Source organism: Capricornis sumatraensis, chromosome 1, assembly GCF_032405125.1.
Source record: "Capricornis sumatraensis isolate serow.1 chromosome 1, serow.2, whole genome shotgun sequence".
Classification (NCBI taxonomy): Eukaryota; Metazoa; Chordata; class Mammalia; order Artiodactyla; family Bovidae; genus Capricornis; species Capricornis sumatraensis.
The window spans coordinates 32,471,010-32,495,600 of NC_091069.1; the positions used below are offsets into that span (position 1 = coordinate 32,471,010).

The 24,591-nt window shown below is 46.8% G+C and overlaps 1 protein-coding gene across 3 annotated transcripts in view; it reads left to right on the top strand.

Moving 5' to 3' along the window:
* The first annotated feature begins 12,606 nt into the window (after positions 1-12,606).
* The window catches only part of EFR3B (EFR3 homolog B), a 48,733-nt gene continuing 36,748 nt past the window's right edge, over positions 12,607-24,591 (top strand). For all 3 annotated transcript variants that reach the window (XM_068977854.1, XM_068977860.1, XM_068977869.1), the window contains exons 1-2: positions 12,607-12,728; positions 20,163-20,313. In XM_068977854.1, coding sequence (XP_068833955.1) covers positions 12,622-12,728; positions 20,163-20,313 — 258 coding nt within the window. In that variant the 5' untranslated portion in view covers positions 12,607-12,621. The remainder of the gene's footprint in view (positions 12,729-20,162; positions 20,314-24,591) is intronic.

Consider the following 24,591-nt stretch of genomic DNA (forward strand, 5'->3'; position numbering starts at 1 on the left):
CAGTTTATCTGGGGGGTAGAAAATACGATTCACTGAAAAACAGCTTGAGCAAGCAGGAAGCAAGTAGAAGATTGTGTAGTATAACATGGTACTGGACTTCCCTGGTGGCACGGCGATTAAGAAGCAATCCTCCTGCCCTTGCAGGAGACACAGGTTTGATTCCTGGTCGGGGAAGATTCTGCATACTGGGAAGCAACAAATCCTATGTGCCACAACTGCAGAGCCCTGCTCTAAAGCCCATGCTCTGCAGCAAGAGAAGCCACCGCAGTGAGAAGCTGGCACACCACAACGAAGAGTAGCTCCCACTTTCCATATCTAGAGAAATCCATGCTAAGTAATGAAGATCCAGCACAGCCAAAAATAATTAATTACTTAATTTCTAAAGAAAGATAATATGGCACAAGGGGTATACAGAGGTTAGCTGGCAGAGGGGAAATAAAGCCTAGAGTTGGGGGTGTTATTAATGAAGGTCTTCTAAGGAGGACTCAGCAGGAGCTGGGGTCTGCCAGCCGCCCAACCCCACCCAGTGTGATGACTTCTAGGCCCCCAGGACACTCTTGGGGCTCTGATTCCCCTGTTCCTTTACCGTCTCCAGTTTTTGCCTGGTCCCTATCACCTGAACATCCTCTCCTCCGCAGCTGTGGGCCTCAGCATGGTGGCATGGCCCCCCTCAGTCTGCTCCTCAGACCACCCTGTCCTTCTCACAGCTGGACTCTGCTGTGACTTCTGGCTGCTGGACAAGAGCTGTGCCAAGAGGAAGGACGTGAAGGCAGAACAACTCCCACCTTTCCAGGGCATCCCTTGTTGAGTGCTAAGTGGCAGGATTGACGTGTAATGGAATGGTGAGCCACGTTCACGGCTTGGCTGTGCAGCAAACTAAATCAAGCAAAGATTTACCTCCAAACTACCCAGGGAATGAATGGAAGCAAGGAAATGGGCCCAGGGGCATTCACAAGGACTGGATATCAGGTGTCAAGAAGGTGACCTAGCACAGCAGCTGTGGCAAAGGAGAGTGCAAGGTGAAGCTGAGAAACTGTTGAGGATTTATTTTGAGGGAACGTGATGGGAAAAAAAATTAGGGGACCCTTATTGCAGAAATGGAGAAGGAAATGGCAACCCACTGCAGTATTCTTGCTTGGGAAATCCCATGGACAGAGGAGCCTGGTGGGGGTCCATGGGACAGTCCATGGGTTTGCAAAGAGTCAGACATGATTGAGTGCACACACACATACACATTGCAGAAGAGCACATGCTGTGTGACTTTGAGCAGGCATCTGACCTCTCTGATCCTGCTTCTTTTTTGATAAAATGAGAATAATATTACATACCTTAGTGCTTTGTTATGAGTATTATACATATGAAAATATTTATAAAGTGTTTGGCCTAGTGCTTTGCACAGAGGTGGTAAACAGTGGTATTTTTTAGGTATTAAAGATCAGCATGACAGAGGCTGGATCAGGGGGCCTGGCAGACGATGCTGGGCTAGAAATAGGGAATTGGAGGGGAAGTGGCCTGGATGTTTAGAAGCATGATGTGCTTGGTGTTTTGAGAGCATCTGCTTGTTTCAAGCCTCCCATCACCCTAGGTAGTGAGTAAGCTCTGATCAAGGGGTCAGCTGAGTCGAAAAAACAGGATCAGGCAAGCGGAGCAAAGGAGGCCAGGGCAACAGCATGCGGGAGGTGTGAGCACACAGCTGCGGCCAGTGAGAGGTCAGAGTCCACAGACGCTGCCAGCAACTGTGAGATCTGCCGTCGCATGCCGCCAGGCAGAGAGCTGGGCCAGGGCTTCTTACTCTGGCCGTACGCCAGAGTCACAGAGGATCTCCTCGGGCCCCTCCTCGGAGACAGGAGGAGATTCTGATAGCAGGCTGGACTGGAGCCAGCAAGCGGGGCTGTGGGGGTTTGGGGCTAGCAGGCAGAGGGCCAGCGGGAGGCAGGGGAAGAGCAATGGAACCCAAAGACCCCCTTCCCCCACTCACACACCTGGAGGGAGTTTGGCCCCAGCGAGCCTGGCTCTGAGCCTCAGGTGCCAACCCCAGAAGACAAGCTGGGCAGGATTCAGGAACTGGAGCCAACGGTTCTCAATAGAAACATTCCCCTAGCCCTCCCAGGACAAGGTCTTGTGAGCACCTGGGGACCTTTTGTTAAATGCCCTGTCATTCCCTTAAAGTGAGTGAAAGTGTTAGTCGCTCAGTCAAATCTGACTTTGCGACCCCCTGGACCGTAGCCCACCGGGCTCCTCTGTCCGTTGGATTTCCCAGGCAAGAACACTGGAGTAGATTACCATTCCTTTCCCTTACTGACTTTGAAATCCATGATTGCTTTTCTCCCAATCACACAATCTTTCCTTTATTCAACAGACGTGTGTGACCATTGCCCCCCACCTCCCCTCCACAGGTTACACCCTGTTCAGGCTCCGGGATGCACAGGGTCAAATAGGCATGTCTCCTGCTCTCCAGGAACTTACCTTCGAAGGGGGCAGACAGAGTGTGGACACAGACGAAGGATGTTGATCGGTTAAAAGTGCTACGAAAGGAAATAGAGATCGAAAATTAAAGGAGGATGGTGGTTGGGGAAATTCTCTAGTTAGGTGACACTGAGGCAAACCCTTGAGGGAAATGAGCGTGGGAGCCTGGAGGAAACACAGAGAAACCCTCCTGGTGGGTAATATTAAGTCAAGGGTCCTGAAGCAGGATGGTGTGCAAGGAGGCCCCTGAGGTTGGGGCAGGATGCACTATACGGAGATGACTGGGGCAGGTCTAAAGATTCTTAGAGTTTGCGAAGTTGGAGAAAGCCACTGAAATGAAGCCACTGAGTGTCATTAGACACTCTGTTAATCTCACTGATTTGATTTTTCAGTAAAACCAGAGCAGCTGTATATTTACTAGTGAAACTGGCCATATCACGTTTCCCTCTCTTTCTTAAAAAATAGGTATAAAAATATTAGATAAGACAAGTCCTAGTGACAGAAAAGCATCCTTATTAAATTTACTTTTGGCATCCATGGTTTAATCTGCCAGACCTGATCCTCAGAGAAGGGGAGAAGGCCCTAGTAGAGAGTGCTTCTCTCTTAGAAATAAAATGGCTCAGAATCTAAAAGGTTCTTTTAATAGGCACTTGGCTGTGAGTTGAACTCCATATACTTCTTTGTATGAACATTAAGGATAGATACCATTAGAGGCCGGACTAAAGAAATATGCTAGAAGGTATCACAATCTCTCGTAACAAAGAACTGCTTTCAATTCCTTTTAAATATCTTCTGTTCTTTGGGCTTCTTTACCCTTGGCCTGGTTGTGGCTACTTTGAAATGACCTTCTTCTGGTGGGAAGCTTCCGAGGGGTGCCTGCGGGTTCCGGTCACCTCCTCAGCTGCTGTGGCATGCAGAGGCCAGGAGTTCCTGACCAAGCCCTCAGACTCTTTGCCTTATCAGAGAGGAGACCTTTATCTGCTGCTTTGATTACCTACCCAGGAAGCTTTCGGTGCCACTCAGGGTTTTCTGCCTTCTGGCTGAGATTCCAAATCTCTTTACTTATATGACTGATCATCTGCTTTCTAAGTAGAGCAGATTTAAATTGGTAAATCGCTTTGGGTTTATTTCCCTCAATGATCCTTTCTTGTGTTTCTTTCCTTGAATTAGGATATGGTCAGCTCTATGGCTTCATAGTTGCCTACCCTCATCCTCTTTTGAAAGTTACTGTGATTACTTAAAAACAAACAAAAAGTGGTTAACATTTTCTATACTACTCCACCCCCAACCCCTGGCCAAAGCAGTGCTATTAACTTTGCTTCTTACTTTTCTTAAAACGGGGTATGTAAAAGGTTAAATAACAAACTTTAGAGCCCAACATAGCAGAACAGTTTTCAGACACTTGTATGCTCATTTCCTCATGCAAGTACTCTCCACTACCTAAATTTTTTCAAAGTTCAACTATTAGACATTATTTTACTTGGCTTCAAGCCTTTATAAATGCATATGAAGAAAAATGCATAAACCTTCTGGAAGACTATTGATCAGCTACCAGCATCTCTTGAATTAGATAATCAGACAGGGATTTTGATGGAGTGGGTGCTAATAAGGGAGTATTTCTGGGGTCAGTGTGAGCAGCTTGAAGTCCCCAAATGCTTAGCTTGGAGGACCTTGGGGAACGGGCAGAGAAATGAGAAAAAGAAAGGTGAAAGGCTTTATAGGAAAGTAGTGGGTGGGGAAAACAGGAAGAAAGTGACAGAGAAAGTGGACAAGGCAGCCGTCCCTGGGGATCTGCTCCTCCTTCCTGCTCCTCCTCCCCTGAGCAATCAGGTTCTGTCTGTTGCACCAGTGCTCACTGAGCGCCAGTGATGCTCAGATCTTCAGCCTAGTCTCTCCCATGAGTCTCAGCGCTCCCCACGACTAACTGGATGATCCGAACTAGCTGACGCCGCTCCCCTAGTCCCAGCCACCTCCGTCTCCTCCATTTCAGTCAAGGGGGTTGTGGTCTCCAATCACTGGAACAGAAAGCCAGCAGTCATGCTTCATACCTTCCTCTTCTTCTTTCCTACAGAACCCCTCACGTCTTGCTGATTCTTCTGATATCACCCAGTTCAGGTATCTGCCCCTCACCTGGGGCGATTCATGAGGTTCCTAGAGCTCACGGTTCATCCAGGCAAAATGTAACTGCTTCAGCCTGTTGTTCAAGGCTGTGCTCAGTCTGGCCTCAATCTGGTCTTCTGTATTTTTCCTTCTAGAAATTTAGAGAAAAAAAAAAAGAGAGAATCCAGGAAGATGCTATCATTTAATCTCCAGCCCTCTAAGAAGACGGGAGAAGGAAATGGCAACCCACTCCAATACTCTTGCCTGGAAAATCCCATGGACGGAGGAGCCCGATAGGCTACAGTCCATGGGGTCGCAAAGAGTTGAACATAACTGAGTGATTTCACTTTCACTTTGTTTCACTTTCCTCTAAGAAGGAACCATATCTTCATTTTTCATATGAGGAAACTTGGATTTAGGTTAAGTAACTTAAGATCAAACAAGTAAGAAGTTAGGAGAGCTGAGGTTTCAACTTGAGCCTGCCTGACTCCAGAGCCCAAATTCTTAGCCGCTGTGCTCTGGTGCCTTGCAATCTCAAAGTGTGGTCCCTGGACCAGGGCCATCAGCATCACCTAGAGCCTGGTGGGAATGCAGAGCCTCAGGCCCCAGCCCTGGTCTGCTAAAGCAGAATGCATTTTAATAAGATCCCCAGATGATGAGTGTGTTCTTTACAGTTTGCAGTTGTAGAGGAGGAAAAAGTTTTCTTTGACCCTCTTAGGGTCCCCGGCTGGGTCTGAAAATGAAGCTGACAGAGAGATTAACAGGAGAGACACAGACAAATGTGACTGGATTCTCACATGTGCATGGAAGCCTTCTCAAGAGAACGAAAACCCGAAGAAGTGACCAGAGCAAAGAGATTTTATACCTTTTAGGCAAAGAAACAATGCATTTGTGAAGAACTGACCTGTGGGTAGTGAAGGCTGAAGAAATAAGTGGGAGGATAAGGGTTCAGTTCAGTTCAGTTCAATCGCTCAGTCGTGTCCGACTCTTTGGGACCCCATGAATCACAGAACGCCAGGCCTCCCTGTCCATCACCAACTCCCAGAGTTCACTCAGACATCGAATCAGTGATGCCATCCAGCCATCTCATCCTCTGTCGTCCCCTTCTCCTCCTGCCCCCAATCCCTCCCAGCATCAGAATCTTTTCCAATGAGTCAACTCTTCGCATGAGGTGGCCAAAGTACTGGAGTTTCAGCTTCAGCATCATTCCTTCCAAAGAACACCCAGGACTGATATCCTTCAGGATGGACTGGTTGGATCTCCTTGCAGTCCAAGGGACTCTCAAGAGTCTTCTCCAACACCTCAGTTCAAAAGCATCAATTCTTCAGCACTCAGCCTTCTTCACAGTCCAACTCTCACATCCATACATGACCACTGGAAAAACCATAGCCTTGACTAGACTGACCTTTGTTGGATAAGGGTTAGTTTAACAAGGTTTGTTTGCAGATTTCTCTGGTGACTTCTTAAAAATCTGCCTCCAGTTTGTCGTTGTTGTTTAGTCGCTAAAGTAAGAGAAACATTTATTTCCTGTCTTTAGGCGAAAAGGGGGGAGCTTTTCTGCCTTTTGCTGCCACTTAATTGCTTTCAGCTCAAGACAGTTTTTTATGTCAAAGAGGCATATTTGGGACGACATACTCGGGTTTCCTTCAAGATGGACTGCCTTAGTGGTCCTTGCCTTTCTGTATAAGCCTGGTCTAGCTCCCTAGCTAATGCATCCCTTCCCTAGAATAGTACCTAAGAACATCAGTGTCTCTAGAGGTAGATTTTGGGGTTTCAAATCCTGCCACTTATTAACCATGAGGCTCTAGGCAGGTAACTTAACCTTTTGGTGCCTCAACTTCCACATCTGTAAAAATAGGAATAAAAACAATACCTACCCCACGGGGTTGTAGGCTTAATGAGTTGATGCTTGTAAAGTATTTCAGCACTGTGTCTGACACATAGGTCCATCTAGTGTGCCAACAAAGGTCCATCTAGTCAAAGCTATGGTTTTTCCAGTAGTCATGTGTGGATGTGAGAGTTTGACCATAAAGAAAGCTGAGCACCGAAGAATTGATGCTTTTGAACGATGGTGTTGGAGAAGACTCTTGAGAGTCCCTTGGACTGCAAGGAGATCAAACCAGTATCCTGAAGGAAATCAGTCCTAAATATTAATTAGAAAGACTGATGCTGAAGCTGAAGCTCCAATCCTTTGGCCACCTGATGCAAAGAACTGACTCATTGGAAAAGACCCTGATGCTGGGCAAGATTGAAGACAGGAGGAGAAGGGGATGACAGAGGATGAGATGGTTGGATAGCATCCCCAAGTCAATGGACATGAGTTTGAGCAAGCTCTGGGAGTTGATGATGGACGAGGAAGCCTGGCGTGCTGAAGTCCATGGGGTCGCAAAGAGTCGGACATGACTGAGCAACTGAACTGAACTGACACATAAGAAGTAAAGCAGCCATTGCCCTGTGACTCCCGCCCCTCATCGTCTTGTCTGTCCTCTCCTGAGAAGCCTTCTTCCAACCAGCAGAGCTCAAGGTGTTTTCTCCCTTTCTAGATTCTATTGCAAATGGTCTGGGACTTCAATCATAGGATTGTACCTTAGGGGAAAATCTTCTCTTATTATATTAATGAGAAAACTGAGTCTCAAAGGTCAAATGGCAGAACTGGGACTTGAACTCAAAACCTTTTAAACTCCAAAATTAGCACTGTTTCTGTTAATAGTGACTCTGTGGAGCAAAATTGCCACCAATAACCCCTGTTGTTTGAAGAGTTGACAACAGTCACCTTGGTGCCTCCTGTAGAGCCAGATCAATAATACCATTTGGATTTCTTTTCTGGTCTTGGTCTATTCAAGTATGCTACTGGGCCATTTCCACTAATTTTACACTTTTAAAAAAGTGTCCATTTCATCTGATATTAAGGTGTGCCTTTTTCAACACTTTTCTCCCCGTGTATGTTCCATTTTTGTTCCTAAACTTATTATTTGGTGTATCTCTTTTTCTTTGATAACTGGCAATGTGTATCTTTTGGTGTTTGCCTATGAGTATTTTCAAATAATGAGGTCGTATTTTGTGATTATTTTGCTATTTGTTTTCTGTTTCCTTAACATCTTCTCATATTTTAACTCTGTTTCTCTTTTCATTTTGTTAAGTTTCAAACATAATCCACTTATTTTAATTATTTCTTATATTCTAAAATAAAATCCTATTTAAGACCTAAAAAAAAAAAGCACTGTTTCCAATGTACTCTATTTACAGCAGTGTTCCCATCTAGTGCATACATGTTAAGTCGCTTGTGTCCAACTCTTTGCAACCCTATGGGCTGTAGCCTGCCAGGCTCCTATGTCCATGGGATTTCCCAGGCAAGAATACTGGAGTGGGTTGCCATGGCCTCCTCTAGGGGGTCTTCCTGATACAGGGGGTCGAACCTGTGTCCCTTGCATCTCCTGCATTGGCAGGCGGGTTCTTTACCACTAGCACCACTTGTGAAGCCCTCCCACAGAGTAGGCAATATATATGCCTTGAAAAAAGAATATTAAAAGTATTCATCATGTTGCTATTTATAACAGTGAAAAATGGGGAGATGTTGATTTGAAATTTTAAATAGATTTCTTTGCCTTATGACTTTTCAGAGGCTTTAGTAAGCTTATTGGCCTGCAAATCTAAAATGAGGGATTTGGTGTGCATGGTTTCATAGATTTATTTGTCCTCAGACCCTTTTTCTGAAGAGTGCTTGTTAGTTACCCACCACAGCTGCTCTCCTGGTGACCCTCCAACAGCCAGCCAGTCCCATGGTCTCTCTCCAGTGAACCTCTTGCTTTATCTTTCAACAGCATTTGACTCTGGTCTGTTGTGTACGCTGGAAATATGTCATATTTGCATTGAGGTTTGTGGAGCTGATGCTGAGGCAGGAAGGTTTGGGAATGCTGACTTTGAGAAGCCGGCTGGCAGTGACTGGAGGTTCAGGTCAATTTATCATTGCAAACCCATAGGCCAGTGAGGTTAGGTCTTCTGAAGGAATGTTCTGGGACTCTCACTTCTTAGGCCTCCAGTTGTCCCTTTCCCTTGGTCACCATTACTGAGTAAGTGAATGGTGGGGAACCTGCACTAAGATGTACCAGCCAGCATGGACCAGCTGGCAGTCTGGGAAGGGCTCTGCCGCCCTGGGCTGGGGAATGTGGAAGGAAGGGCGGCTGGTGGTGATCTGCCCTGAGTGCTTTGCAGCATAAACTCACTTTGGCCTCACAGCAGCCCCAAGCGCTAAACCAGGACACTCACACCCACAGAATGCCACTCCTTGCGCAGCATCACATCTGGGAAGTGGCAGTGCCAGGATTTGATTTGAAACTTATGCTGTTGCCCACTTGGCCTCAACTAGCCCCTGCCCTCCAGGAGTAAGAGGAGGCTGGAATGAAAGAGTGGACAAGAAGGAATCACAGGATGTAAGTCAAGTTAGTTGCTCAGTCATGTCCAGCTCTTTGCAATCCCATGGACTGTAGCCTCTGTCCGTGGGATTCTCCAGGCAAGAATACTGGATTGGGTTGCCATTTCCTTCTCCAGGTGATCTTCCTAACCCAGGGATTGAACCCCAGTCTCCTGCACTACAGGCAGATTGTTTACCGTCTGAGCCACCGAGGAAGCCTGTAGGTCCGGAAGCACCCAGAAGCAGGGCAGTTCTGCTGACCGGGCACCTGCTTGCCTCTCTTGTTCTACAGTTTTCTCACCTCTCCCCACAGGAGGGAAATGCCCGGGCCTCCATGTGATGGGTTCCCCCTGCCTTATGGCTTCTGGGCGCCTCTGTGCTGGAAGAGGGACCCCTGCACGGAGATTTATACCCTAAGTACCCAAAATAGGCTTGTGCTTTCTCAGATAAGTCTGGGTTTCTAACAACCATGAGCTTGGCCTCAGTGCAGGGCAGGTCCCAGCTCATGGGTCCTTCAGAAAGGTTTGAAAATGGGACTGACATTGGGGGCTCTAATTTCTCCTTGTCTCTAGTTCTAACTCCCTTGAAGATGCAAACATCCATGTTGCTGTTTTAGCGCGCAGGGCCCATGCTCCGGGGCATCCTAGAAGAAGTGCACTGATGGCCGCACTGGGCAGAGGGCCCAAGAGCAGGTTTCAATCCTGAGCCTCGGGGTCAGGGTCCCCCCAGGGAGCTGCCCTGGATGCCAGCCCGTTGGAGCCCTCACACCTTCTCCCAGGTGTGCAGGGAGGAGATGAGGCGACAATTCAGTGCCAATTCAGCCCAGAAAGATGGAACCCAGAGGCCAGTGTGTAGCTGTGGACTGGTTCTACCATCCTCCTTGTGCCTGGGATGGGTGAGGGATTGGGGGACACACTGGGACCCTGGTGGTCTTTTGATATCAGAAATCTGATATCCTGCCTTTGGAGTGCCCCATTTCCCCAGGGACATGCCCATCCCCTAACACCGGGTCTCTCTGGGAGCCCAGATTGCCCCGTTCCTTCCTCCTCCTGGTGGTGCCGCCTACCCCTGACCCCCTCCCAGTCCAGGTCCCCCCACTCCACCCCCCAACAGCTTTTCTCTCCACTGTAAAGCTCTTTGTGGCTCTTTGTGTGATTAAAGTAATTCCCACTAAAGTAATTCATTCTTCTCTGAATGACCTGTAGGCTTGACTCTTCCAGGGCACCTTTGCGTTTCAAGTAGAGCATTTGTACAAAAAAAATTAAGCGTTAATTGGTAGAGTGAGAAGGCAATTATTTTGGAAGGGAGTGGACTTTCCCAGGCCCTTCCCTGCCATCCTCTCCACTCCCTCAGGGGTCACTGCCCCCCTTCCCAGTTCTTGGAGGGTGCAGCTGGGATATGCCAAGGGAGGTGTCTGCCGAGGATGAAAGGGAGGAAAAGAGCAGTGGTTCTAACTGAAAACTTTTTACGGTGGGACCTCCAAGTTTTTATTTTCCCAAAGTTTGTTCTATTATCACTGATTTCTTAACACTATCTCACAAAGGAGCTCACATCAGTCTGCAGCTTTCTGACAATGTACATTATTCTTTCTCTCAGTCACTTCGGTCGTGCCCAACTCTTTGTGACCCCGTGAACTGCAGCCCACCAGGCTCCTCTGTCTATGGGATTTCCTAAGCAAGAATACTGGAGTGGGTTGCCATTTCCTTTTTCAGCGGATCTTCCCGACCCAGGAATCAAACACGAGTCTCCTACGGCTCCTGCATTGCAGGAATCTTGACCACTGAGCCACCAGAGAAGCCCACATTATCTTAGGTTTTTGTTTTGCCCCAGACTGGTGAGAATCTCCTGTGGTGGGAGAGGGCTGGTGTTGGGAACCACCGACCAGGTGGCCCCTGGAAACCCTCCAGCTCTCAAAACCACGGCTTTCAAACACCGTGGTCTCGCTGTATTAAAGATGCATTTTCAAAGGTTAATAATTAATGGCAATGTTAATTTATCATAGTTTCACATAACATTCTATAATAGAAATGGCCCCAGGAGAGAGGATGGTAAAGGAGATTGAGGACCAGATAGAGAAGAAGTGGACAGAAAGCTAGAGGGTAGGGTAGGTGGAGTAACCGCCCTTCCCAGCTGGATGATCTCCCAGGACCTGGGGAAGAGTCTTGGGCTGCAGGAGGCAGTTTTATATAGTCTTGGCCCAGAGTGTATGTGTGTGTGCTTGTGTGCGCATGCACACGCAAATGCGCGCACACGTGTGTGTTCAATGGCCTGGCTTCCTGAACTAATTCTAATCTGCTGGCACCTATGCCTGATCTCCAAGCGAAAGACACCAAACAAGAAAAGCAATGTCTTAGAGTGGGGGAGGGGTAGAGAAACAGCAGGAAGTGCCGAGGCCCTGATACTCTAACAGAGGGACCCTTCTGTTTCCAGTCTGGATTTGGTTTCTCAGAAGCCGCCCAGCCTGGCCCCAGGAGGCTTAGCTCACAGGGCATTCTCGTTGCTGTTCCAGGTGTGTGCGGCTGCTGCGGTGCCCTGCGTCCCAGGTACAAAAGGCTGGTGGACAACATCTTCCCTGAGGATCCCGAGGTGGGTCGCATCTCCTGCCACCAGTGTGCCTCTCACTGTCTCACCCGATCCAGGGCCCTAGGGGCTGCCACAAGGAGAGGCGAGCCCCCCCAAGGTCATTCAGACACACCGAAACCACAGCCACAGCCCTGTCAGTGACCAGAGGCAGTTGGAAGCCTGAAAGCTGAGGATCTTTGGACCCCTCTGAAGGCAAGATCTGCAGAGGGTTCGGAAGTTTGTCTTGGTGCTTCCGGCCGCTGCTGAGCATCTTGCTCACTCGTCTCTCTCTGAGTGATAGTTCCTGGAGCCACTAACTCTCTGGAGGGTACTATTTCCCTGACATCAGGTGTGAGCATTTCCTTTCCTGGGTTTTGGCTCTGGAGCTCATGGTCTTCTGTGTGCTCCCTCGGGTATCTGCTAGGTGTCAGGTGGGCACACGAGACGCCTGGTTTCTTGGTTTCCAAGCCACCACTAAACTGTCAGACTGCAATGTGGGTCATGTGGTTTCAGAAATGTCAAGGTTTGATGTACTTGACTTGCTCTCTAGAAATCAATGGCCTTTTCTTGATGGGCAGGGGTTGGGGAGGTCACATTTCCAGCATCCTCTGGACTATTCCCTGAAAGCTATAGAATAGAGCTGCCTTCTTTCTGTTCACTTCTTGATTTTGGAGATCCAAAACATTTTAATTCTGGGTTGCTTTCATTGAAGTCTTGTCATCCATTCATATACACATGCATTCACACACATATATATACATTCATGAACATATACATATAAGTGTGTAAACCCATATCATATACACATGCACACATACATGTACATTTCTATCACTTACTATTTTTATTTATAGCTAGCACACTTTGGGCTAGGTTGTGAGCTCCTAGAGAGCGGGGTCTATGTTTTAATCATCTCTGTATCCCCGAAACCCACATGATACCTGTCACATACATGATGGGCACTCTGTTAAACATTGATTAAATTGCATGATCACTTACCTTTGGACTTGAACTCTTCTAGCCATCACATGGCCACAGTGAGGATGACCTGTCTTTTACAGGATGGCCTGGTGAAGACCAACATGGAGAAGCTGACCTTCTATGCCCTCTCAGCTCCTGAAAAGCTCGATCGCATTGGCGCCTACCTCTCCGAAAGGCTCATCCGTGACGTGGGTCGTCATCGATATGGGTAAGTAGTATGAGAGGGGGAGAGAGATTTTCAGAAATTATATAATATTATATATTTAGGGCAATACTTGGGGTCCTCAATGGAAAAAGTCAACTGCAGGAGAGACATGTCTGTCACCTACTGTCACGATCTGGAGTGGGGTGGATGTAAAGGGAACACTAAGATGTTTCTAGTGGTGCTGTTGATGGGACAGAGGGAAAAGCAGATCCAGGGCAGTTGTCTGTAAGTCCCATTGGTTCTATTCTCCATGAAGCCTTTTATATCCATCCCCTACTTTCCTCTGCCCCTACCTTTTCCCTGGTGCAGACTCCGGGTTACTGCAGTGGCCTTGGAAATAGTCTCCCTGCTTCCCCTCTTTCCTGTTCTGGCCCTTCCAGATCAATACTGCTAGCTATGATCATTAAAACAGACCCAAAGCTATACTTTCCTGGCTCCTTTAGCTTCCAATCCAAGCTCCTCAGCCTGACTTCTAAGGTCTTCCACTGCTGCTGCTGCTGCTAAGTCGCTTCAGTCATGTCCGACTCTGTATGACCCCATAGACGGCAGCCCACCAGGCTCCACCGTCCCTGGGATTCTCCAGGCAAGAACATTGGAGTGGGTTGCCATTTCCTTCTCCAATGCATGAAAGTGAAAAGTGAAAGTGAAGTCGCTTAGTCGTGTCTGACTCTTCACGACCCCATGGACTGCAGCCTACCAGGCTCCTCTGTCCATGGGATTTTCCAGGCAAGAGTGCTGGAGTGGGTTGCCATTGCCTTCTCCAAGGTCTTCCATTACCTGCCCCCAAATTGCCTTTGTGTGCATGCTCAGTCACTTCAATCATGTCCAACTGTTTGCGACCCTATGGGCGACAGCACACCAGGCTCCTCTGCCCCTGGGATTCTCCAGGCAAGAATACTAGAGTGGATTGCCACACCCTCCTCCAGGAGATCTTCCTGATCCAGGGATTGAACCTGTATCTCCTATGTTTCCTGAATTGCAGGTGGATATTTTTTACCACTGAGCCACCAAGGAAGCCCCAAACTGCCTTTAACCCCAGCCAAACCCACCACAACTGCCATAGCTGCTCTACACCTCCTCCAGATGGACTAGCTAATGACCCCCCACCTCACTCTCTGGCTTCTGTGCTTTTGCAGTGATTACCTCCCTGGACCCTCTCTGTCCTGCCCCCCAGCTACCACCTGTCACCCCCACCATCCTCCACCTGATGAGGAAGGTGGAGTGAGAACCAGAGCATGAGAGCATGCACTGTGCCGACAGTGTTTAGAGGTCCACCCTCCATAGGACCTACCAGCCACTCTCACATCAAGCTATCCCTGATAGAAAAACAAGACTGAAAACAATTCATTTCTATGATCCCTTTCTATTAATATAATAAAATTAGGTTAACATGCTCAATAAAAAGGGCATGAATATACTGAACATGCTGATTATATAAATCGCCTTGACATATTATAAAGCAGGCTCAAGCAAGTACAATAAAAATATCTTTATCCTAGATTGAACCTGAAACTAATATGCAAGCAATGACATTAAACATTTAATACTAATTTTGCCTGCCCTCTCTGCAGTGATGGTTCTCTCAGTAAAAAATGTCCTGTAGCTAGCAGAGCCACTTAGAAGCATTCCACTGCCCTCAGAACTATCACTCAAAATTGGCATCATTCTGTTAAAAATAGCCATTGCAGTGTCTAATTATTTAAAGCCTTGATGGCCTCACTGGGGGCTTTAATCATAAACATTGGGAGAGAGAAATCTGTTAGATCTGTTCTCTGGGTCTCTTCCTGCTTCTTCCCCGAGTTTCCTTACCCAGCTCCACACTCATCACCATTGTCCTAACCACTGATGGCAGCTTTGGAGTAGCAAAATATTCACCCACAGACAGGTGAGATGGTGTGAGGAGCCGTCTCCCTGCCATCATTCAGGGGTTTGTGTTTATGATTTGACCATATACATGAGAACTTTGGGTGTTGGACCAAGTGGTAGAATCACCCTCCTTGACAGGCATGTGTTTAGCATCAGGGGTGATAACTCAGTGTGGGCGGAGAGAGAATAAGATAAGAATTTCAAGGTATTTCTCCTTGGTGTGGGCTACGATGGACAGTGAGATGCAGAGCAACAAAAAGCAAGAATTCCTCCTATTTTCCTCCTTTCAGTTCAGCCCAATTGCTAGAACACCCCTAGAAACTGAAGAGTAAGGGAGGTAACAGCAGTTATGGGTCAGACTTGGGGTTGAGTGACCCCAGAGCAATGACCACATGTAGAAGGCTGCATTGGAACCTGTCACATTGGGACTTTGCTGGTGGTCCAGTGGCTAAGACTCCAAGCTCCCAGTGCAGGGGCCCCAGGGTTTGATCCCTGGTCAGGGAACTAGATCCCACATGCTGCAACTAAGAGTTTGAACACCATAACTAAAAAAAAAAAAAAAAATCCCAAATGTCACAATGATGATTCAAGATCCTGTGTGTTACAGCTAAGACCTGGTACAGCCAAATAAGTCAACTAAAAAAAAATTATTTAAAACAGTGAATCGTCAGGTTCCCCAGTGACTGGAGGATGGAGACACCCATGCCAAAAGAGTTGAGCTACTTCCCCAGGAGCCTGGGCCTGGTACTGACTTAGTGGGGCTCCCAAGAGATATACAGTCCCCCAGAGGGACTCTGAACCCTGTTAGAGAGTGGAGCTGACCCTGCAGACAGAGATTTTGCAGATTCCTACCAGACAGGAAGGTTCATCCTTCCCTGCCTTGGCTGACATCAACCCCTGCTTCTGGGCTCCTAAAACCAGGAAGTTTCTGTTCGGTAGGGAGAACTTGACTGCATACATTCAGACTGCCCAGAATGAGAGGTTCTTCGTCAAGACTACTACTCTCTGAGTGATTCTCAGTCGACGACTGACCCAGCTAAAGCTGCCCCCTCTCTCTGCCAGCTGGTCCCCATCTCTGACCCTGCATCTGCACTCCTTTCCAACCAAGTCTGGTTCCTAGACCTTGCATGCTGGCTCCTCCTTTCCCAGAGGGTCCTAAGGCCGCTCCGTGCTGAATGAGAGGTGTTCAAGCAGAAAGTGTGACAGTGTTAGTAGCTCAGTTGTGCCCGACTCTTTGCAACCCCGTGGACTGTAGCCCACCAGGCTCCCCTATCCATGGAATTCTCCAGGAAAGAATACTGGAGTGGGTTGCCATTTCCTGCTCCCAGGGATCCTCCCCCAAGGAGTGAACCTGGGGCTCCTGCATTGCAGGCAGATTCTTTGCCATCCCAGCCACCAGGGAAGCAGAAGCAGGTGCATATTCTAGAATTCAATTCAAGGAACTTCCTGACTCTCCCCAAGCACCAGGCCCCCTGCGTCTTTTTCTCAGTTGTTATAACTCACCTTCTGCTTTGGTTGGCCCATGACCCTGAGTTCCTGTTGTTGTAACCTACTAACTGGCCACTCCTGACCCCAGTGACTGCCCATGAACTCCAGTCCATCCCAGATTCCTTGATTTCTGCTGGGAAACCCTACTAGTGGATCCAAGACCCTTGGTCATCCCCTGCTGCTGTGGTCTGTGTGCCGCTCTTGCCTTCTCCCCTAGGCCTCTGCAGTAGGTTAGTCTTCACCACCTTCGACCTTCCCCACCCTGCTCCAACAACCCAGTCAGGTCCATTTCTCAGACCTATTATTACACTGGATCCCTTTCAGGATCCCAAGTTCAGATTAGATCTCCGCTGAGACTGATCTGGTCCCAGTCCTGCTCAGTGAACATCACCCTGAGAAGCCTGTGCTCTCTCCCTTTGAGATTATGGATATAAAGCATAGGATGTACCCAGGAAGGTTATTGTAAGATAGGACCAAAGCAGTGAGCATTAAACTAGGAGGTTCCAAGATCCCACTAAGTTCTAGTCTTCTGAGATACTTTGAAAAGTTTAAGTTCTCAATTACAGTCCTTCCTTCCCTAGTGTTAGGATTAAAGATGAGGATTGAAAGAGAGTGTATTCAAAGGGGCTTCTCAGGTGGTGCTAGTGGTGAAGAACCTGCCTGCCAATGCAGGAGACCTGAGAGATGCAGGTTCGATCCCTGGGTTGGAAAGATCCCCTGGAGAAGGAAATGGCAACCTGCTCCAATATTCTTGCCTGGAGAATTCCATGGATAGAGGAGCCTGGCGGGCTGCAGTCCATGGGGTCACACAGAGTCAGACACAACTGAAGTGACTGAGCACACAGCATGTATGTATTCAAATAACAAGGCTTTAGAACTTCCCTAGTGGTCCAGTGATTAAGGCTCTATCTTCCAATGCAAAGAGTTCAAGTTTGACCCCTGGTCAGGGAGCTAAGATCCCACATGCCTCTTGGCCTAAAAGCCAAAACATGAAACAGAAGCAATATTGAAACAAATTCAATAAAAACTTCAAAAATGATCCACATCGAAAGAAAACAAAAATCTTCAAGAAAAAGAAGGGAACTTAAACTTCATTTACTTTTCAGTTTCACTTCTACCATAATTTTCACTTTCCATCAAAATTTCCACTCCTGGTAATTAGACAATTTTTTTTCTTCCCCTGGCTAGCAAAGGACAGTTTTCCTTATCAGGACTTTCTGGGAATTTTTTTACAGGAAAAGGAAAAGCAGCAATCTAAGCTCTGGGGTTTGGGAGGCCTTCTAGTTTCTTCTCTTGCCAAACCCCACCCCGTCCCTTCCTTTCCCTCATTTAAGCTCTGTAAAATAATGGTGAAACCCTTCATATTGAAGGATGCTGGGATGATTCATGTCATGTCTGACTCTTTGTGACTCCCATGGACCATAGCCCGCCAGGCTCTTCTGTCCATGGAAGTTTTTAAGCAAGAATACTGGAGTGGGTTGCCATTTCCTACTCCAGGGGATCTTCCCAACCCAGGAATTGAACCTGCGTCTCTTGCATCTCCTGCATTGGCAGGCGGATTCTTTACCACTGTGTTACCTGGCATGCTCTGGGATGATTCATAGAAGAAAATTCCATGCTGCTGTCTGCTCCCATTTCTCAGCTGCCGTGTTTCATTGCCAGAATATGTGCATGTTTCCCTGCCAGCCCTTTGGAAGGGCCCCACCCCAGGCTGCTCCCTCAACCCTGCAAGAGTCAGCCTGCTTCATGACCTACACGGTGGACCCAGAATGTGCCAGGCTTGGGTCTGCAAGATCTTAAGATTTTAATAACTTCCTAAGTTCTTTTCAATTTTTACTAATTTGTTTATTTTGGCATGGGTAAGATCTTAGTTCTCCCACCAGGGATTGAACCTGTGCCCCCTGCAGTGAACTCTGGAGTCTTAACCACTGGGCTGCCAGGGCAGTCCTTAGAATGAATCTTTTAATTCATCCCCTATTATATACATGGCCTATAAACCTGACGCTGGGCAGCTTCTTGAAGAGAGGCCTTTTCCTACTTGCTTTGACTTGCAGGCATCAGCCTGATTCCTCAGCACCCCGGTAGGTTTGGAGTTGTCCACTCTCTCTGTCTGGCCTGCATTTTGTTTCTATCAGGAAGTACTTTTCTGTTCCATGGGGTTTGACTCTGCGGGTAGAGGGATCGCCGCCCTGTAATAGGCACATGAGCCACACTCCTCATCCACAGAGTCTTGAGTGACTCCCGCCTCCTACAGGATGGAGTCATGTTCAGCCCTCACTTCTCTTGCCTGTGAGTTGCTTTGGATTGCTCAGGTTCTACTTTTATTTGTGCCCTCAGGTTTCTAAAGCACTCCTAAATCTGATTATCAGATACTTGTGTTATTTAGGTATAAAGAGACTTAAATATACTGGCTCCAGCAGTAGAAGAAATCAACCCTGAATATTCATTGGAAGGACTGATGCTGAAGCTGAAGCTCCAATAATTTGGCCACCTGATGCAAACGGCTGACTCAGAAAAGACCCCGATGCTAGGAAAGATTGAGGGCAGGATGAGAGGGAGTGACAGAAGATAAGATGGTTGGGTGGCATCATCGACTCAATGGACATGAGTTTGAGCAAGCTCCGGGAGATGGTGAAGGACAGGGATGTCTGGCGTGCTGCAGTCCATGGGACTGCAAAGAATCAGACACGACAGAGCGACTGAAAAACAACCAGCAGTAGAGAAGTATTTTTTCTCTCTCTCAAGCAGTAATCCAGTATGGGCCAATGGGCTCTGTTTCACAAGGTCATCTGGGGCTTTCACCTCTTGCCATCCAGTTGCCCCCACTCCACAACCAGCAGGAAGAGAGAAGAGAGGACTCAGAGGACAGGGCAAGCCTGTTTTTCAAGCAAATGATGCTCAACACCGCTTGCATCACTCCCCCTCATTTTAATGGCAATGTTTAAGTCATGTGGCCTCACCTAGCAGCAGGAGAGGCTGGGAAATGTTCCCAATGAGCAGCCACAGTTCAGATAAACTTCTAAATAACCAGTGAGAAGGGCAAAAATAGTTTCCAGGGAAGACATCTAGCATTCTGCCCCAGACACCTAAATCCTTAATGGAAACTATAACATTTTTAACCAGGTTAGCTTTGCTGAGGCTGCCTTATTAGAAGTTAAAAACAACCCTTTTTTCTGTGTATGTCTGCCTTGCTTTCTTTAGAATGCAAATACTTTGTAAGTGGGGGATGTATCTTTCCTGACATGCCTTACCTGACCGTATGCTCGTTACGTCACTATTGTGGGATAAATGTTGGGTTTGAGTTTAGGCATGCATCCCTAATTCTCAGTAGGAATTTGATTTGTGGCATTTTTCTTGGGATTTAAGAGAGGCATTGAAGACGATCACAATTAGGGGTTGTCCTACAAAGACTAGCCTGGAAAGGATTGGGTATTTTAACTTTTTCAATGTAATTTAATTTTTTTTAATTTGGTCATGCCATGCTGCTTGTGGGTATCTTAGTTCCCTGACCAGAGATTGAACCTAGGCCCTCAGAAGTGAAAGCGCAGAGTCCTAACTGCTAGACTGCCAGGGAATTCCCAGGGCTGGGTATTTTTAGCATGGAGAAGAGAAGAACATGGTAAAAGAGATTGTTGTTATCAAGTGGTTAAAGGGCTGGCAGGCAGAAGGTTCAGTCCTCTTTTTCGCTGTTTCTGAAAGTAGAATTGTGAATAAAGGATAGGGGTTATTAGGTTTTCTTTCTGCTCAAATTTCCTCGTGAAATGGTATACCTTGTCTGTCCTCATATTCTTCGTGTGTAAAGTAAGGGGCTTGATGAATTCACCTCTAGGCTCCCTTGCAGCTCTGCTTCATTCTGCTTCTCAGTGCTGGGCTGGAGTGGGTACTTGATGGAACAGCTGTCCAGACATGGCAACCTGGGAAGAGCTGTATTAGCTGGATGCTGCCCAGGTGGTCACTGCACTGCCGTCGAGGTTGTCCCAGACATGTGGTGCAGGTGATTGAGTGATGAGGCTGAATAATTTGTGATGAGTACTGAGTACTCAGCATGAGGCTGAGTGATGGCTGTGGCGCTGCTTTCCCCAGATACGTGTGCATCGCCATGGAGGCGCTGGACCAGCTGCTCATGGCCTGTCACTGCCAGAGCATCAATCTCTTCGTGGAGAGTTTCCTCAAGATGGTGGCCAAGCTGCTTGAGTCGGAGAAACCCAATCTGCAGATCCTCGGCACCAACTCGGTAAGGAGGTCTGAGGGGCCCTGGAGGGTGGGCATGGTGGGGAGAGCGGGGCAGAACCTCTGGGTCAGCTTTGTTATGATCCATTCCTATTTGTTTTCTGATGTTTAAAAATGAATTTTCCCTTAAATAATTATAGTTGGGGCCCCAATAGATATTAAAGTAGAAAGGGGGGTATTCCTTTGAGAGCAGGCGGTCCCCAGTACCCTCGAAGCTTGGCCCCTGACTCCATGGGGCATACTTTGAAAGCTGTCCAGGTTGTGCTTCTTTCAAAGATAGAATACATTGATGTTCACAGGACAGAGGCATCAGATAAGTTGAAAGATCACGGGGAAGCAGGAGGCAGGGCTTCTGGCTTACTTCTGCTCTTTCCTAGCTGGGTAACCTCGAGAAGGTTATCTTTCACAAGCCTAGCTTTTCACTGATACCATGAGTGGATTGAACTCAGTCCAAGCTCTGTAACATAACTTATCCCTGAACAAGTGGCTGCTATCTGCTTCTGGTGTGTGGAGAGAAGAACTATCAGTTGTGTCAAGAATTCCCAGGTTTGAAGGGATAGTTTGAGAGTTTGGAATGGACATGTACACACTGCTGTGTTTAAAATAGGTAACCAAGAAGGACCTACTATATGGCACATGGAACTCTGCTCAATGTCATGTGGCAGCCTGGATGGATGGGAGGGGAATTTGGGAGAGAATGGATGCAGGTATACGTATGGCTGAGTTCCTTCACTGTTCACCTGAAACTATCACAACACTGTTAATCAGCTATACCCTGATACAAAATAAAAAGTTTCAACAACAACAAAAAAGAGCTCCCAACTTCCTAAGCATCTGTCCTACTTGAATATCTCAGTTGCTTTCTTCAATTTCTTGCTCTCTCTCTCAGTTCCTTTCCCTTCAGGGAATACTTTCAGCTCTAGGCCTTCAAGCAGCTTGGTGTTGAAAGCCCTGACATGCAACTATTTTACAGATATCACCAGAAAAAAAGGAAAGTGTAAGGTTTGTGCTCTTAGCTTTCCCAACCTGACTTTTCTGAATCTTTATTGCACAGGTCACAACTGCTTTCCTCTTCTTAAGTTGATTTAACCAGAAGATAGTCTTTCAACTCTTCTTTCAAAGACCAAAACTAACCACCTATTCCCCTCTTTCCTCTCTCTGTGAACCAGCTGCCTTTGATAAATTACATATACAGTAGCAAGGGTAAAGTCTTTTGTCATGTTGCCCTGGCAACTGCTTCAGATACCATTTCACTTGTCCTGTTTAAGATAACTATAGTCTGGAAAAGAACATCTAAATGGAAGCTAAACCACTCATCAATGTGTCCGCACGGCATCTCCCCAGGGGGAGATATAGAAGCAGGTGGCTGCCAGCCCCAGAGTTCCCTGCAGCACATCCTGGCCCCTGGTACGCATTTTGTTAGCAACAGCCTTGAAAATTCCAGATCCTGCAAATTCCTCAATTCCTCATCACGGTGAATCACTGCATTAGCAAGAGAGCAGTTGACTAATGATTAGTGTACTGCAGACAGTGGAGATTATATAAGGACAGGTGATTATAAATGAGTCAGATAATTGCAGGAGGTTCAGAGTTCAGCTTCAGAGGCAACCTTGGCTAGCAGAAAGATGCTCTTTCCAGCTCTCCAAGCCTGAGACTTCTCTCTGTTTCTTCCTTCTTTCTTAATGGATATTTATCCAGCCTGTGCTTGACCACCCCAAGGTTTGAAGCTGTACTGAAATTCATCACCCCCCAAAAAATCTGATTTTGCTAATACCATTCCTGCATATCATATGCAGTACAGGTTTTAAAATTTATTTGTTTGATGCCTTCAAGTTTTTAATGAGAATATCTGAACTTGAGGTGACGTTGAGGGATCAGGAGTCAGGAGATGATGGAGCCAACTAAGCTCAACTGTTTGCTTAGAGATTTATTTCTGCACACCTGCCTTATTGCCTGGTGGGTCCAAATGTAAGTTCTGGGAACAGTGCAGTGACCATGTGCTCTGACTTTTGAGGTTACTCTAAGGATAAACTGAAAATATTAAATATGAAAATGCTGAGGTTATTTGCATAAGCGATCTAATAAATGAACCTAGTATAAATAACAAAATACTATAAAGGATCATGGATTTAAAGTTTGTACTTTCATCCTTACCTCACAGCATATATAAAAATTCACTCAAGGACTTCCCTGGTGGCCCAGAGGTGGGGAGTCCGCCTTTCAATGCAGGAGATGTAGGTTCAGTCCTGGGTCTGGGAAGATTCCAAATGCCCTCAGGTCACAACTAAGACCCAATGCAGCCAAATAAACAAATAAATATTTTTTTTTTTAAATTAACTCAAAATAGATCAAAGACCTAAATATCAGAGTTAAACTTATCGAACTCTTAGAAGAAATATATGGATGTATCTTTATGGTCTTGAATTTTGCAATGGATTCTTCGATATGATAGTAAAAACAAAAGCAACAAGAAAAAATAAATAAATTTGACTTCTTCAAAATTAAAAACTTTTGTGCATCAAAGGACACTACAGAACAAAAGACAACTACAGAATGAGAGAAAATGTTTGTGATTTTCATATACAATAAGGGCTCAGTAACCAGAATATATGAAAAACTCTTACAACTCAACAACAAAAAGAAAACCCAGTTAAAAATGGGCAAAGGACTTGAATAGACATTTCTCCCAAGAAGATATACAAATGTCCAAAAAGCACATGAACTGATGCTCAGCATCACTAATTATTACAGAAATGCAGGTCAGAAATCATAGAGATACTTCCTCACACCCACTAGGTTGTTTGTATATTTTTTTAATCCTATAAAATGACATGTTGGTGAGGATGTGTAGAAATTGGAACCCTTGTACCTTGCTAGCAGAGCTGTAAAACAGTGTAGACACTGTGGAAAACAGTTTATTGGTTCCTCCAAAAGTTAAACATATAGAATTACCATATGACTCAGCAATACTCCCTGGATACGTACTAAAGAGAACAGAAAACAGATACTCAAACAAATACTTGTATACCAGCATTTCTGGCAGCACGATTCATAGTAGCCAGAAGGTGGACACAACCAGAAGGTCACATATTGTATTTCCATTTCGGTGAGATACCAGAATAGGCGAATCCATAGAGACAGAAGACAGATTAGTGTTTGCCAGGGGCTGGGGTGGGTGGGGGGACAGGAATAGAAAGTGACTGATGGATGACCAAGATGTGGGCTTCCTTTTGGGGTTCTGCTTTAGTTGCAAAACATTGTGAATGATTGAATGCTACTGAATTTTGCACTTTAAAAGGGTTCACTTTTTGTTTTGTGAATTTTACCCAAATTTTTAACAATTGTGCTTTCATCTCAGATTGTGGCATACAGCCCTTTGTGTTTACACTGCACCCCAGCCTGAAGGCAAGAACACTCAGAGGCAGCACAGAAGCGAGTCCCCTGGGAGCGGAGGGAAGCTCTTGAAGCATGTCAGGACCTGGTGGGGGGAGGTCTCTCCTCCCGGTAAAGCAGAGGGGCTGTGACTTGCCTGGAGGCTCTGTGAATGTGAAAGCCGCTTAGTCATGTCCGGCTCTTTGCAACCCCATGGACTGTAGCCCACCAGGCTCCTCTGTCCATGGAATTCTCCAGGCAAGAAGACTAGAGCGGGTTGCCATTCCCTTCTCCAGCGTATCTTTCCAATTCAGGGATTGAACCCGGGTCTCCTGCATTGCAGGCAGATTCTTTACCATCTGAGCCACTAAGAAACCACCCTCCCCGCTTCAAGACCTCACCTCTCAGACGCCTTCCCTTCCCTCTACCCAGGGTCAGCTCCCTCTGAGGCTCCCTTTCTTGGCCTCCCCGCCAGGAGGAGCCAGCAGGAACCAGGCTCCTGTCCACCTGCTGCAGTCATGCCCTGCCTTCTGCACCCAAATGCCCCACTCAGAGAACCACCCTCAGAAAACTGCCTGATGTGAGGACTGGGGCATCTACAGATGCATGCTTTAAAGTTGACTTGGGCTTTCACGGCGGTTCCTTATGCATTCTCTGACCACCGCCTTCTCTCATCTTCTCAGTGGTCACTAGAGACCTCCTGTTGTCTCCTCAAGCACCATCCTGAATCTGCTTCCTCAGTCTCAGAGGTGGTCTTGCCTTATTCTGTTCACTGAGCAAACGGGGACTATCTGCTGGGGGTCCCTCAACTTGTATCCATCTTTTTCTTCCCCGAAGGTTCCCTTCTCCTCAGGAATCTTCCTACATCCATTATTTTTCTCTCCATGTCTCCACTCTTCCCCTTTTTCTG